Source organism: Miniopterus schreibersii (assembly GCF_964146895.1).
Source record: "Miniopterus schreibersii genome assembly, chromosome: 16".
In the NCBI taxonomy this organism is placed as follows: Eukaryota; Metazoa; Chordata; class Mammalia; order Chiroptera; family Miniopteridae; genus Miniopterus; species Miniopterus schreibersii.
Genome location: NC_138116.1, coordinates 40,045,411 through 40,058,985, shown reverse-complemented (window position 1 = coordinate 40,058,985; position 13,575 = coordinate 40,045,411). Strand labels below are relative to the sequence as shown.

Here is a 13,575-nt window from a genome sequence, read left to right as displayed (position 1 = left end):
AATGAGCCTGGCTTAATGAAAGCATTTGCACAAATGAATTTTCTATGAACCTAAGGAACCACATCAGCATTCAAATGGCTGCAAATGTCCCCAGGTCTGTTTCCCCATGGGGTACCAAGAGTATTAAGAAAACCACAAGCTTTTCAGGCTCTAAGAGCATTAAGAAACATGAATGGGGCCATCTTTATAAGTCCCTGTACATGTTTTCATCAGGCCAAATTTGTCACCAAAACAGAAGACTCAACTAAGAGTTTAAAAGAACTTAATAAACACCCCAATAGGCGACAGGTGAATTAACATGAATTATCTGATCCTTGGGGAGAAGCCAACTTTCATCAATTTTCTCCCAATTATCCCTTGTTTTATCCCACAAATACCCCACCTGAGCTCTGAAGAGACAGAGTAAATAAATATGCTGTGTGGGGACTGCGGAAAGGTGTTGAAACCAATAACCAGGGGTCCGATCTGTGTTAAGTGCATTGGTTTTCAGTAGCAAATAGGGCCCAACTTTCATCAACTGTGGGAAGTGGTTATTAGTACAAGGTAATGTCCTAAAAGGATCCCTAAAGATGCAGAAACTTACGAAGTACAGAGGCCTCCCAACCAAGTCTATTCCTTTGGACAGAAATATGCAAAGGAAAAAAGAATTAACACTCAGACCACAGTCTCCAAGTAGGGATGCTATGAGTTTGTTTTCCAAAGGAAGTAAAAGGTGGGGAGGGGATAGCACACCCATCACACAACGTAACGTGAAAAATGCACTGACCAGCAAGCTTTGCTAAGATCCAAACAGAATTTCACCATCTGAGGGATAAACAAATGTGAGGAAAGTGTCAGTAAAGGGTCTCTTCCCCATGCTTCATCTTCAGAGAAAAGACTGGTCATTTTTCCTCTAAGGTTTTGGTTTTGACGATCGACATAAAAGCAAAATGAAAAATTTACCATGTGGATCTTTTAAAGCACAGTGCAGATCAAGGAATGTAAGACGGTTTTCATGTTCTTTTAATGCTCTCCTAGCAGGCCCGGTGTTGCCGTTCCCAGCTACTGATGGTGAAGCTATTCTGTCTTCTCACATCCGCAGTCATTGTCAAGATGAGCTCGTTCACGGTAAGCAAGTGGCTGTGAGTCATCGGGCTGGAGCCATTAGTCATACACAGAGAGGCAACGTGTAGTCTGGTTGGTTAATTAGAAACTCGTAGTGAGAAAGGCCAAGTACCATTTCACAGCAGATTGAGGCTTAAAGGTTTTTGGCATAGAGCTCTGTAACACTGCTTTTCAAGATACATACACATACACATATGTGCATGGATATATACTTATGTGTGTGTATATGTGTACATATACACACATGCACATACCTACACATATATATCCATACACATATGCACGTGTGTGTATGTATATGTATATACATAATCTCCATCCCTAATAAGATCCGGCAGCTGTCAGAGTAGCCGTCACCAAAAACACTCTGTTCACACAAGTTTACAAGTTAACAATTGGAATGACTTCTAAATCTTTGATTTATCAAAAAGAGAACTTCTAAAATCACAACATTTTTGGTTATTTTCTCCATAAGTGCACAGTGAACATTTTTTACAAAATAAGAAAACAGTGCCTTAGTGATTTAAATTAAAACAACAACAACAACAACAACAGCATTAGCTACTTTCTACAGCATGCAACACTATGAAAATGGTGAGCTGAAGGCACAGTGAGCCTCGGGAGGCTGTCCTGACAGCTGAGTTTTTCAACTCCCAGCACAAGCACGAGAGGTAATGAGGAATGCACACGAAACCATCGTCTTTTCTTCCCTCCATCGTTTTCAATGCACAATTGTGTTTTCTTTCAGAAATCCATACCTAAAATACTCTCTCCTTGAAGGTGTATCTCCTATTTATCTTTACAATATAATGCTTTCCAATTTCCCCGAGCAACCCAAATCAATGATTGCTGTAAATCAAATGAGGGTAGAATGAACTTGGTGACCGATGGGCTAAGCCATCAGCTTTTTCCTAAGGACATTCTTTCAGCTTCCTTTTGCAGAAAATTATGCATGTGGGGAATGAGTTTTCCAGGAAAACCTGGAGTTCTAGCTTTTGAAATATGGCTTTATTAGGTGTCTGGCAGATTGTTAGATCTAAGAAGTCCTCTTCTTCCAATGTTGGGGCAGAAAAATGAAGATATTCAAGAGAGAAGCAAGAAAGGATTGGTACCATGAAGGAAAAGTGGAATGGGAAAAAAACAAACTGAGGACCACGCCCATTCCAGAAAAAGAAGCTAGACCCCACACATGGTCCTGCTGCAGGAACCCATGGCACCTCTCCCGTGACACGTGGAACAGTGTTCGCTACTGCTGTCTTAATTATCCCTGATACGGCTTCCTGAGGCTCAAGGTCCTTTCATCTGCTTAGGTGGCCATCACTAGTCTTTGGAACTAAAGAGGGTTGCCTTGGAGAACCTTCCCTGACAGGAGTGTCTTGCCTGTTTCACAAAGCTTCTCGCCACAGAGAGAGCGGGAGGGACTGGCTAACTGGCTGGGGACAGGGGAGTTCTGAGTGGGGTTCTCTGCAGTAAATGCTGGTCGACTTTTACCAGCGACCACAGAGTCCTGGGTGGAAGACCAGAAGCCACTCCAGTGGGGCAGCTTTGTGGCCAATGGACACTGGGTGGATTTTTCTTCCCTGGGAATGAATTGGCTCTGTCCCTCTCCTCTGCCTCAAGGACTCCGTAACTGAAACTGGGCCTGATTTGTATTTTGAAAGACAGGCAATGGAGAGATGAACATCAGCTTCCATCACAGGTATGCCTCCCAGAACCTTTGATGGACTGGCTTCCTTGTACTCCCAAAAGAGTACATTTTCTTTCCACAGTATGTCTAATAAATTCACAAGAAAAGCTTATAAGGTGAGATTATGCCCCAAGAAAGCCTTAATTAAATTATGGGCTAGAGGAAATATTGGTGTTTGAAAAGGTAGTGAAAGGATTTCTTTTTGTTTTGGCATTCTTGATCTGAGAAAGCACATTTTTAAGTGCACTGCTTAAATCAATAACAGTCATTGGATGTTGGTAAATGCTACTATATATATATACGTAAAGGCTCCTATTGTTCTGTTGATTGTCACAGAAGTCTCCATTGCCTCTTTTTAATCTCCTCCTTCCCTCCTCCTTTTGGATAATACAAGGGTTTATGGTTGTAGAATTCCTGCTGGTCTTCCCTAGCACTTCTGCATCAGGCATCTACCAGTGCTGTAAGTGAAGGTCCATGGGGGAATTCAAATTAAGATCCGTGACATCTAGAAAATCAATGTTGAAGATGCTGGGGCCGCTGGTGGTGAGCGAGCTGAAGCTTGGTGTGGAGCTTGGTGGAGTGAGGTCCAGCCACTCCATGGTTTCCCAGGGAGATTCCGTGAAGCTTAACTGCAGCCCACCGCTGTCCGCGGAAGGTGAAAACTGAGGGTGCATCGGGGAGAGGGGACCCGGCAAGATCTCATGCACATTGAAGAGGTCTTCCGCAGCCTTCCCAGAGAATCCATCCATCATGCCATCGAAAGAAGGTTCCTCGCTCCCAATTTTTAGAAGGGAAACGTCGCTCACCTTCCCTAAGGGGCTCTGGGAATTTAATAAGACTTCCAGGTGCTCATCACTGTCTGTGCCGTAGTGGTCGAAGGAGAGCTGGCCTCCTGAAGACGTTTGTTCGAAGGAAGATGAAGGCTTGGGGAGGACGGCAGTAGGGCTTCGGGAAGACCTGGGCATCTTTGGGACTTTTTGAAGACATGAATGATCCTCTCTGGCATCAGCTGGCATTTCTGTTGTTAAAACACATGGGAATTGTCAAATTACTTCAAACAGAGCATACCATGCAACATGAGTCCTGAATGAATGAGTCACACTCATCCCGTCTCATCCCTGGACTGCTCTTTTCATCCCCAATCCTTTTTTTTTTTTTTTTAAATATATTTTATTGATTTCAGAGAGAGAAAAGGAGAGGAAGAGAGAGATAGAAACATCAATGATGAGAGAGAGTCACTGATCAGCTGCCCCCTGCACCCCCCCCGCTGGGGATCGAGCCCACAACCCGGGCCTGTGCCCTGACTGGGAATCGAACCGCCATCTCCTGGATCCTAGGTCCATGCTCAACCACTGAGCCATGCTGGCGGGCTTGTTCCCAATTCTTCTCCCCACCCCCAGGTCTCTCCCCAAATCCTTTCTTTCTGGAGATTTCATTCTGTGTTTTTCAAACTCTCAAAGCAGTTTCCTTTACCCACTCCTTCACTGACACCTGGCTGTCCCCTGTGGACACTGCATCGTCTGTTACACTCTCGGCGTGGGCTCATTTACTTCAGAGCCAGAAGGTGGTCTTCTTGGGGGCGACCCTGCTGCACTCTCTGACTGTCACTCCCCCACCACCTTATAGCTCCCGGTTGCTGTTCCCACCACCCCACCCCGCCCCAGGCTCTTGGCCACTCCTCCGCACCCGCTGAAAACTCTATTCCCCAGTTCATCGCCTTTCCCCCACATCAACTCTTGTCATTCTACGTAATTTCATCATGCTCAGAAGTGACCCAGCATCCAGCTGGTCTCTTCAGTGATTCCTTCATTCCCACTCTGTGGGACACACCTTGGACCTTGTCATTTCCAAATACTGCATCCCTCTGAAAGCTCAATTTCAAGCAAAATCTCCCGCTCTCAACCCAGCCCCTCCTTTCCCTCTAGCTTACCCAACAACAACAACTTCTCAGCCACGTGGAGTCACGCCGACCTACTGACTCCACCATTTCATCACCATCCATCGGCCCCTTCTGGGTTTCCTTTCTTTCCTTGTCTAGTCTATATTCTCAGGTCCATCACTGTAATTATTTTCTTATAAATACCCTCAAGGTCTTTGCTCTTTTCTCCTCCTACTGTTCTCCCTTGGAAAAACTCTGCACTTGGGTAACTCTTAGCATCTGTATTTTCTGAGCCTACCCTGGAACATCCGGACATTGCAAGAGAAAAATTACACAACGAAGCCAACCGGTTCCCTTTAAACTCACGATGTCGAGCCTACAATGGGCACTTAACATCGCCTAGCAAGCCTACTGTGTTTCTCCAGAAAACTCCATTTCTTCATGATTGTTTCATAACTTCTCTTCTGTCCTTGACTCTCCAGTGCTCCCCTCCTGGACGCTTGCTGTTTGCCGACCTTACCACATACTTTGTTTAAAATCTCAAGGTGTCTGATATGAATCTTCCCATCTGTCCATGATAAAACGTATAGAGATACACACACCCATGCCCATCCTTTCCTTCCCTCTTGTGACCGTGGAGGAGCTGCCGGTTCCCTTGCTTGCTGGTATCTCCCTCACCAGGCTGCAGGCCATAGGCTGTGCAAAGGCGGGGACTTGGTCCCGCGCAGCCTTGGGCCTACTGCCTGGACGCTTGCTCTAAAACGTTAAGCGTTGTTACTTAACGGCTCAGAGCTGAGGCTTTTCCCCCCCCCCTTTCTATCTACGCCTTTGGTTTCAAATTCTAAGCACATAATATGTCATTGAAAACCAGACAAATAAATAAATAAATGACTTAAAAGGGGGCAAAAAGAATATGTGGATCACTTTTATTGCTAGCTTGAATGACATTTAAGCATGAATGGGCCATCCAGTGGGAGATGACTAATTAAATTTCATTTCGAGTAGGTAGCACAAAACTTGTTTTATCTGCTCCATTCTTCTTACGGTTAAGACGATGGGGACATTGGGATTAGAACAGCAGAGAGAAATCGTGAAAATGTTCCTAGGACAAAGGGACAAGGGCAGACAGGACTCACCCACCGATGCCTTCCTTTACCTGCTCCAAAGTGGGCAGGAAGCTCAGGTGGAGAGACCGCTGCACCCATGGTGACCACTGGCCCCACCGACAGTGAGCATCTGGGTTTACTCCCCGGAGCACAAGCAGGCACAGAGGACACTGACGGGCAGGACACAAGCAGTCTTACCTCCGCTCTCAATGAGGACATCCAGGAGTTCGTCCATCTGCTGGCTGCGCGTCATTTGCTGTTACGAATTGGCCAAAGCAGGACAGAGGTCAGGAGGTGGCTCTCTTAGGAAATCGTTAGAAGCAGCACCACAGGCTTTTGAACTAGGCCTGGTTAGTTGTATTGTTAATCGTGGTAGAATACACAAAACATAAAATTTACCGTCTTAGCCCTTTCTAAGTGTACAGTTCGGTGGCATTAAGCACACTCACAGGGTTGTGCGGCAATCACCACCATCCGTCCACAGAACTTCTCACCTTGCAAAAGTGAAACTGCCCCCATTGATCAACAACTCCCCATTCCCTTCTCCTTCCAGCCCCTGGCAACCACCATTCTACTTTCTGTCCCTGTGAATTTGACTACCGTAGATAGCTTATATATGTGAATTCACATATAGCATTTTTCTTTTGGTGACTGGCTTATTTCACTTGGCATAATGCCTTCAAGGGCCATCCATGTCAGAACTTCCTTCCTCTTTAGGGCTGAATAACATTCATTGTACGTATACACCACATTTCGGTCATCCACTCATCCACCGATGGACATTGGCTTGCTTCCACCTTTTTGCTTTTGTGAATCACGCTGCTATAAACATGAGTGTACCTGGTTTCTGACCCTTTGTCTCGCTTTGAAGTGAACATGGCCCAGGAGTGTGGCTCATATCTCCCTAGTCCCTCATTGCAATAGTCTGCGGAACCTGTCAACACTTGCAGGGAATGGACCCCTCGCCTCCGGCTCATCAGCGTGAAGTAGGGTCTTATTTACAGGCGTCCACTTTGCTCGGCCCTTTCCTTTTCTTTTGAAACTGTGACGGATCAGTTGATGTTTGCGGACGCCAGGGGAAGGAAATGGGGAGAACTAAGATATGTATCGACCTCACTCCTCTTGGGGCCCAGCCCCAAAAACACAGGCGTCAATAATCAATATAGGTGGGAGCACTGCTCCCAGGATGAGTCCTTTGCCAGTGCAGAAGGCATTAGGGGCCTACAGGGTCCGGCAGGGAGTGCAAATTGTCCAAATGTAGAACAAGAGAGAAGGGTGGAGCGTAGAGCCTATCCTGTGGTTCAGGAGGCAGTGGATACCGTGTTTCAGGAGACTGTTTTCTGGCAGAAATGTGGCCTCAGTGTAGCTGGATCCCTTAATTTTTCAAAAACGAGTATGCCTACTTTTTGCATAACATATCCTAATATTTAAAGTGCTCTCTAAGCCAAGTGAAGCCTCGCTGCAGGCTGGTGTGAGCTGTGGGATTCCAGTATGCGGGAAGGGATGCAGGCCTTTTCTGGACTGAGCACATAAGAAGGGCTAGCTGATACTTTATCCAAACTGAAGCCATTTGGAACACAAGAGCATTAATTCATGTTTTTGTTTTTTTTTTTACCTTTTACTTTGAAAATTTTCAAACATAAATGAACCTCCTTTATCATCCAGCTCAATAACCATCAATATATTGCCAGGAACAGTGAATTCTGAAACTAGGAAGAACCTTGGAAAGTGTTCCCCTAACAATTTCTCTCATATATTTGAGTACCTATCCTGTGCCCGGACAAGGGGGTAAGTGCTACATTACCTAGAATCATTACAAAGGAGATAACGGCCCTATTTCATAGAAGAGAAGTTGAGTATTTGCCCAGCCTCAGTGGCAGCGGGAGCTGTCTGGTGGCCGAGGTGGCACTAAGGCCAGTCATCCGGGTGCCCAGACAAACCTCTTCTCTCCCTTGGCCTCACAGAGCCCATATGCCCATCAGCACCTTTCTACAGTTAGCATCTAGACACTGCGCCCATGCTGCTGGGAGGCACCAGGTGCACTCAGAACCACAATCCACACGCATGAAGCTGAATCCTGTCCAACACAGTCCAACTCAGCCAGTCTATTCGTCTATAAAGAGCATATCGCGCCGTTACCTGCTTTACTGCATCTTCATAGGACGGAGGCTGTGTTATCTCTGCCACTGTTGAAGTTGACTTAGAAAAGGTTGGGGATGGAACCGAAAACTTTGGCCCTGCCTTATCGGAAGAGTGCAAACCAGCCATCTGTGTGAGGAAAACGCAGAAGCAGGTGATCAATTCATGTGTCAGATACGGTACTACTTTTGGATTAGAAACTACAGGCCAAGTTTTGGAAAAATTGATTGAAGGGGAAAAAAGGAGCTAGGGCTTAGAAAACAAATCCCGTGGATTAACAATAGTATGCATCACTATGGACTTATTGCTGGAGGCATCTTAGGATGGGAACCTGACAGATTCATCTCTCTCCAAGGTGCACCCTCTCCTGTTAGGAGAAAGCAAGGCGAGAAAGGAAATCAAGTAAGAGAGTTCAGTCCAACATCTCTTCCTTCTGCAGAGACACTGCACTGTGACCCCAGCTTTCCGGATCCCTCCTGTCCTTTCCACGGATCCAGTACTTCCCTCTTTCTCCAGCATTATTTTTCCATTTCGATCTTCAACTTCACTGAAACGGATTTGTTTCACAAACATACCGAGGTCATTTGAGTCACCATGACTTCTGGAATGACTCCAGGAAATGACTCCTTGGAGTCCCTCCTAACTAATATCTGCTCATCCGTGTCAGGCCTTTCCAAGGGTACTTGTTTCTATCTAAAAGGTCATTTATGTCTGCCTTCAAACCTCATCAAATAGGGGACAAGGGCCACAGGAGAGAGAAGAAAAAAAGTCAACCCCAAATTTAAATCTTTTTCCGGGCGCCTACCTTTTGCTGTGCGCCTGGGCTTTTGGGACAAGGGTTGCCCCCAGCACCGTGACTGCTGTCTGCCTGGGTCCCAGAGAAAGGCGGGCGGAGGCTGGCAGGCGGGGGGGAGAAGCTTGCAGGACGGCCCTCGTGTGCCCCTGAGCTCTGTAGAAAGCAGGAGGCACCAAGTTAATGGCCACCAGCGGCGCACTGGAGAGTAGCCTTTGCTGAGCCGCTGGCCCGCGTGTCTTCCCACGAACGTCATTCCCGAAGTCTTCATTCTGGCTTTTATGTGTCACCTACTGCTCGGAAACGTTCCGTGGCTCCCACATATCCACAGCACAGGGTCTCCATTTCTCCCCAAGATCGGTGTTCAAGACTTTACACCCTCAAGTACTGGTTCCTTCTGCAAGTTCAAACTCTACCAGCCCCTCTGGAGCGTCCCTCAGCAGGCCCTGTGCATTCTACCTCCCTATCTTTTTGTCTCATTGAAGGGCTTTCCCAACTCTCCTGTTTTTAACTCTACACTTCTTTTTAATTCCAACTCCTTCCCTACGCTTTCCTGGACTTTCCCAGCCTTTCATGGTCAATCTGCCATCCTTACCCACCCCACGATGTCGAAGGCACAGGTCAGTGACGTTATCCTGCATTGCTCGATGTATTTTTATCAGTGCTTTTCGAGAGTGTCGATATCATTAGAATTGAATGTCCAGAGCTATGCAGAAGGAGCTATGTTTACCTTTGTGGCCTAGGACACTATGCATTCAATAAATGTTGTCAGTGATGCTGATAATGCATTAAAGCCCGAGCTCCTCCCAGGGTGCCAACTCAGGGGTGGGCACCATTCATCTGAATGCGTTGTTCCACTAGGTTTGTAAAAATGTGCTCTCACTATCTCTGGCCACATCGCACACTCCCAGGATAGAGAACGGTCAGTGTGAAAAGAGCATGTACTTTAGAAGCAGATAATCCCAGGTTCATATGATTCTGGCAACTGGCTTAACCTCCCTGAGTCATATTTTCCTCAGCGGCAAAAAAAAGAATAATGAATTGGACCTCCAAAGGTTGTTGTGGCAATTAACAAGATTACGCACATACATGCCTCACCTACACACACACGGTACGTGGCAGGAATGCATTAATTCGAGTTTTCTTCCCATTCCTTTTCTAATGATATAGAGCTCAGAATCTTTTCATGATGTAATTTTTTCTCAGATAGACTTAAATAGATGTTCCTAATAACTCATTGGCTTCATAGACAAAGTAAAGTCTTTGATGGTCACCTTGATCTGTCTTTGAAACAGTTACTCTTCTGAGCCATCTCCCACAATTCTGCTCTCATTCCACTCCAGCCACACTGGCTTTCTGCCTGATGCTTGAGCCTTCCATGCATGCTCCCACCTCGGGGCCTTTGCACTTGCTGTTCCACCTTTGCCTGAAATGCTTTCACCCCAAATATTCACAAGCCTTTCTCCTTTACTTCTTTCAAAGCTTTGGTCAAATATCCCTGGCCCTTTAGCTTAAGGTTGCAAACTTCCAAATTCCTCACTTCCCTTCTCTGCTTTCTCTCAAGATGGTTCATCTTCTAATACATTAGATAATTTACTTATTTTTAAAATATGTTTTTATTGATTTGAGAGAGAGAGAAACATTGATCAGCTGCCTCCTGCATGCCTCGTACTGGGGATCCGGCCCGCCACCCAGGCGTGAACCTTGACCAGGAATTGAACCAGCGACCTCTTGGTGCACGGGGTGATCCTCAACCTACTGAGCCACACCAGCCAGAGCTATTTTACTTATTTTTTTAAATTTACTGTCTGTCTTCCCATGAGAACAGGGATTTTTTTCTTTTGGCTAGTTCAGCACTAGTCCCCGAGACTAGAAGAGGGCCTGGCCTGGCACGCGGTAGGTGCTCAGTGTTTGCCCTCTGCAGACCACCACACAGAGAGACCAGTGCAGTCTGGTAACTTCCCCTTTGGCTCTTGTGATGAGTTGGTTTGGCCTATGGCGAGGCCTGATGCCAAGGAATCCTGAAAACAGGGGTTGGCAAACCTGTCTTTGTAAATAAAGCTGTACTGGAACACAGCCACGTGCATTTGTTTATAAATTGTCTGCGGCTGTTTTCATGATACAGGGTAGAGCTGAGTCGTCGTGACAGAGACCATAATGCTCACAAAGCCAAAAATATTTACTGCCTAGCTTTTGACAGAACAAGAGTGCCAATCCCTGCCTCAGAGGAGCGAGTTGGTCCACTCGGAAGGCCCGAGGGCCTCGGGGCCTGGGGTTGCAGCGGGGCTCTGGGCAAACCTGCCCACTGGAAGCTCCAGCAGCAGCTCTTCAGACTGCAAACCCGACCCGCTCCCGGGAGAGGGGTGCGCTGGGCTCGGCCGGGCCGGCGCTTACCTGTGCGGTGCACACCGGGGTGCTGGCGGGCGAGGGGAGCCCCTGCCCTTCTCTCTGGGCGCCGGAGGAGGAAGGTAGGAAGTAATGGTTGTTGGGCGATGGGGGCAAACTGATGTGCTGCGGGCTTTTCACCGCCCCAAGGGGCGAGTGCTGAGGGGAGCACTGCGGGCTGAGGAACGTGGAGGGGAGTGCGTGGCTCTGACCCGGGGGCTCCGCGCAGGGACCCCCCCGCGCCGGGAGGAGGTGCGCGGCCCCGCAAGCCTGCGCCCGGCCGTCGGGGCCGCCCGGCCCGCCCGCGGCCACCTGCTGGGCCGCGAACGGACAGCTGGACACGGCGTCCTCCTGCTTGACGGGGGCGCCCAGGAAGGGCGGCGGCTTCTGCTCGGCGCCCCTGCCCCTCTTCTGCCTCTGCAGCTGCAGGCGCAGCTCCTCCACGTGCCTCTGCTCCTGCTGCAGCTTCCAGGTGAGCTCGTTGATCACCTTCTGCTTCTCCACCAGCATCTTGTCCTTCTCGGCGTCCGGCCCGTCCGGCTCGCAGGGGACGGGGACGGGGACGGGGAGGGTGCCGCCGTGCAGGCCGCTCACCAGGCCCTCCTCGGCGCAGAGCGGGACGGGGGACGGGCGCAGGCCGAAGGGCGGGGACGCGTCGGCGAAGGCGTCGGGCAGGGACCCGGCCATGGACAGGTCGGACGAGGCGGGCGAGATCGGGGGGCTGGAGCTGGTGCTGCCGAAGTGGTAGAAGCCGTTGGACAGGGCGCTGGCCGACGGGGAGGACTGGTAGCTGGGCAGCGCGCCCGCGGGCGTCACGGGGAAGGTGACGGTCGTTATGTCACCAAAGTTGGGCACGGGGGTCCCGGGACAGTCCTGGAAGGGCCGCAGCCTGTCCATGAGGGCCGTCTTGGTGCCGGACACGGGCAGGCCTCGGAGGCGCAGCTGCTGCCTCAACTCGGAGACCTGGAGAAACCGGGGCACGGGACTGTGCTGTTGAATGGCGCCGGTTAAAAGTGCATTTATTATTACATTAACTTTCAAATCTCAGGAGCGAGCCCGGCCGGGCGTGGCTCAGCGGCTGAGCATCGACCTGGGATCCAGGCGATCGGGTTCGATTCCCGGTCGGGGCACATGCCCGGGTTGCGGGCTCGATCAGTGACTCTCTCCTCATTGATGTTTCTGTCTCTCTCTCTCTCCCCCTCCTTTCCTCTCTCTGAAATCAATAAAGATATATTAAAAATAAGTAAATAAAATAAAATCTCAGAAGCGGGATTTCACGGTGCCCGCTTCTCTTTTTGACGTCCTCCCCTTCACCTAGCGTAAATCAGTTTTGCACAATTTTAATAATATTCTTAAAATCTGCCCTATAGCATGTTGTCATGGTTCCCGAGTGAGTCACAGGCTTATATATCCTAGAGACGCGGAGCTGAATGAACCGAGAGGCACCTTGCGTGTTGCCCGCCAGCCCCATCCGGGGTCCTCGTCCCCATTTCACTCACGAGAAAACTGGCACCTGCTTGAGTTCAGACATCAGCTGGCACCCTGTCACCTGCAGCATGCTGGCACTCGCGGTGCTGCCTCCGACCCTCCGACAGGTCCTTTCTGTGGGCGGTTCTCAACCCGAGCAGGCACCAGGACCCCTGGCCTGGGGCTTGTTGCACAAGCAGCTGGGCCCTGCCCGAGTTTCTGATTCGGTGGGTCAGCCATGGGGGCCGAGAACGTGCGTTTCTGACCAGCGCCCAGGGGGCTTGATGCTGCTGGCCCCGGACCAGTGTTTGAGAACCACAGTTGTACACTAACGTCCTGTCCTAAGGTTAACAACTGGCCGGATAGCAGTGCTACATCAGAGAGAGGACGTGTGGCGACAAGGCCATCAGTCCCAGTGCTGGCCTGACATACTGGCTCGGCGATCACCCCGCGCCTCAGCTCCACTTCTGTGAAATGGGGATAATCAGACCCACCCTATCTATTTCTGTGAGGGTTAAAGTAGCTTAAAATGTGTAAAGCACTTGGAATAGCACCTTGCAGACGGTCAGTGCAGTGTAAGGGTTTGTTATGATTATTATGTTGACATACGTAGAATTACTTCATCCCTGCACTTTTTTATAATGTTCATAAATTTTAACCGTCAGCTATCTAAAAATATGGAAACTAAGTGATATAGTATATAGAAAGGTTGGATACTTTAGATCTATTAAAATCAATGCTATAGATATTTGTTCATATAAAATAATAAATGATTGTTTATGGTATATTATTGCATTAAAAAGTTTGAATTGCTAGATTCTGTTTTTCTAAGAATTAGATAAGTGTGTGTGTGTGTGTGTGTATTTTAAACCTGTGCTTGAAGATGAAAATCTCTGGATAAAAATGTGCCAAAATGTTAATGATGGTTCTCTTTATCTGTATTTCCTAAGTATTTCCCATAAGCATATTACTTTTATAATTAAAACAGGAACCATATTAAATACCTGAACGTCAA

General features: G+C 48.3%; 1 protein-coding gene across 3 annotated transcripts in view; it reads right to left on the bottom strand.

Annotated features, from left to right (window-relative positions):
* Positions 1-1,086: 1,086 nt before the first annotated feature.
* MYOCD (myocardin) overlaps positions 1,087-13,575 on the bottom strand; it is an 83,893-nt gene continuing 71,404 nt past the window's right edge. For 2 of the 3 annotated variants that reach the window (XM_081161461.1, XM_081161462.1), the window contains 5 exons: positions 11,103-12,056; positions 8,721-8,864; positions 7,916-8,044; positions 5,975-6,032; positions 1,087-3,809 (listed from right to left, as the gene is read on the bottom strand). In XM_081161461.1, the coding sequence (XP_081017587.1) occupies positions 3,241-3,809; positions 5,975-6,032; positions 7,916-8,044; positions 8,721-8,864; positions 11,103-12,056 (1,854 nt within the window). In that variant the 3' untranslated portion in view covers positions 1,087-3,240. The remainder of the gene's footprint in view (positions 3,810-5,974; positions 6,033-7,915; positions 8,045-8,720; positions 8,865-11,102; positions 12,057-13,575) is intronic. The other variant, XM_081161463.1, reaches the window with a different exon arrangement.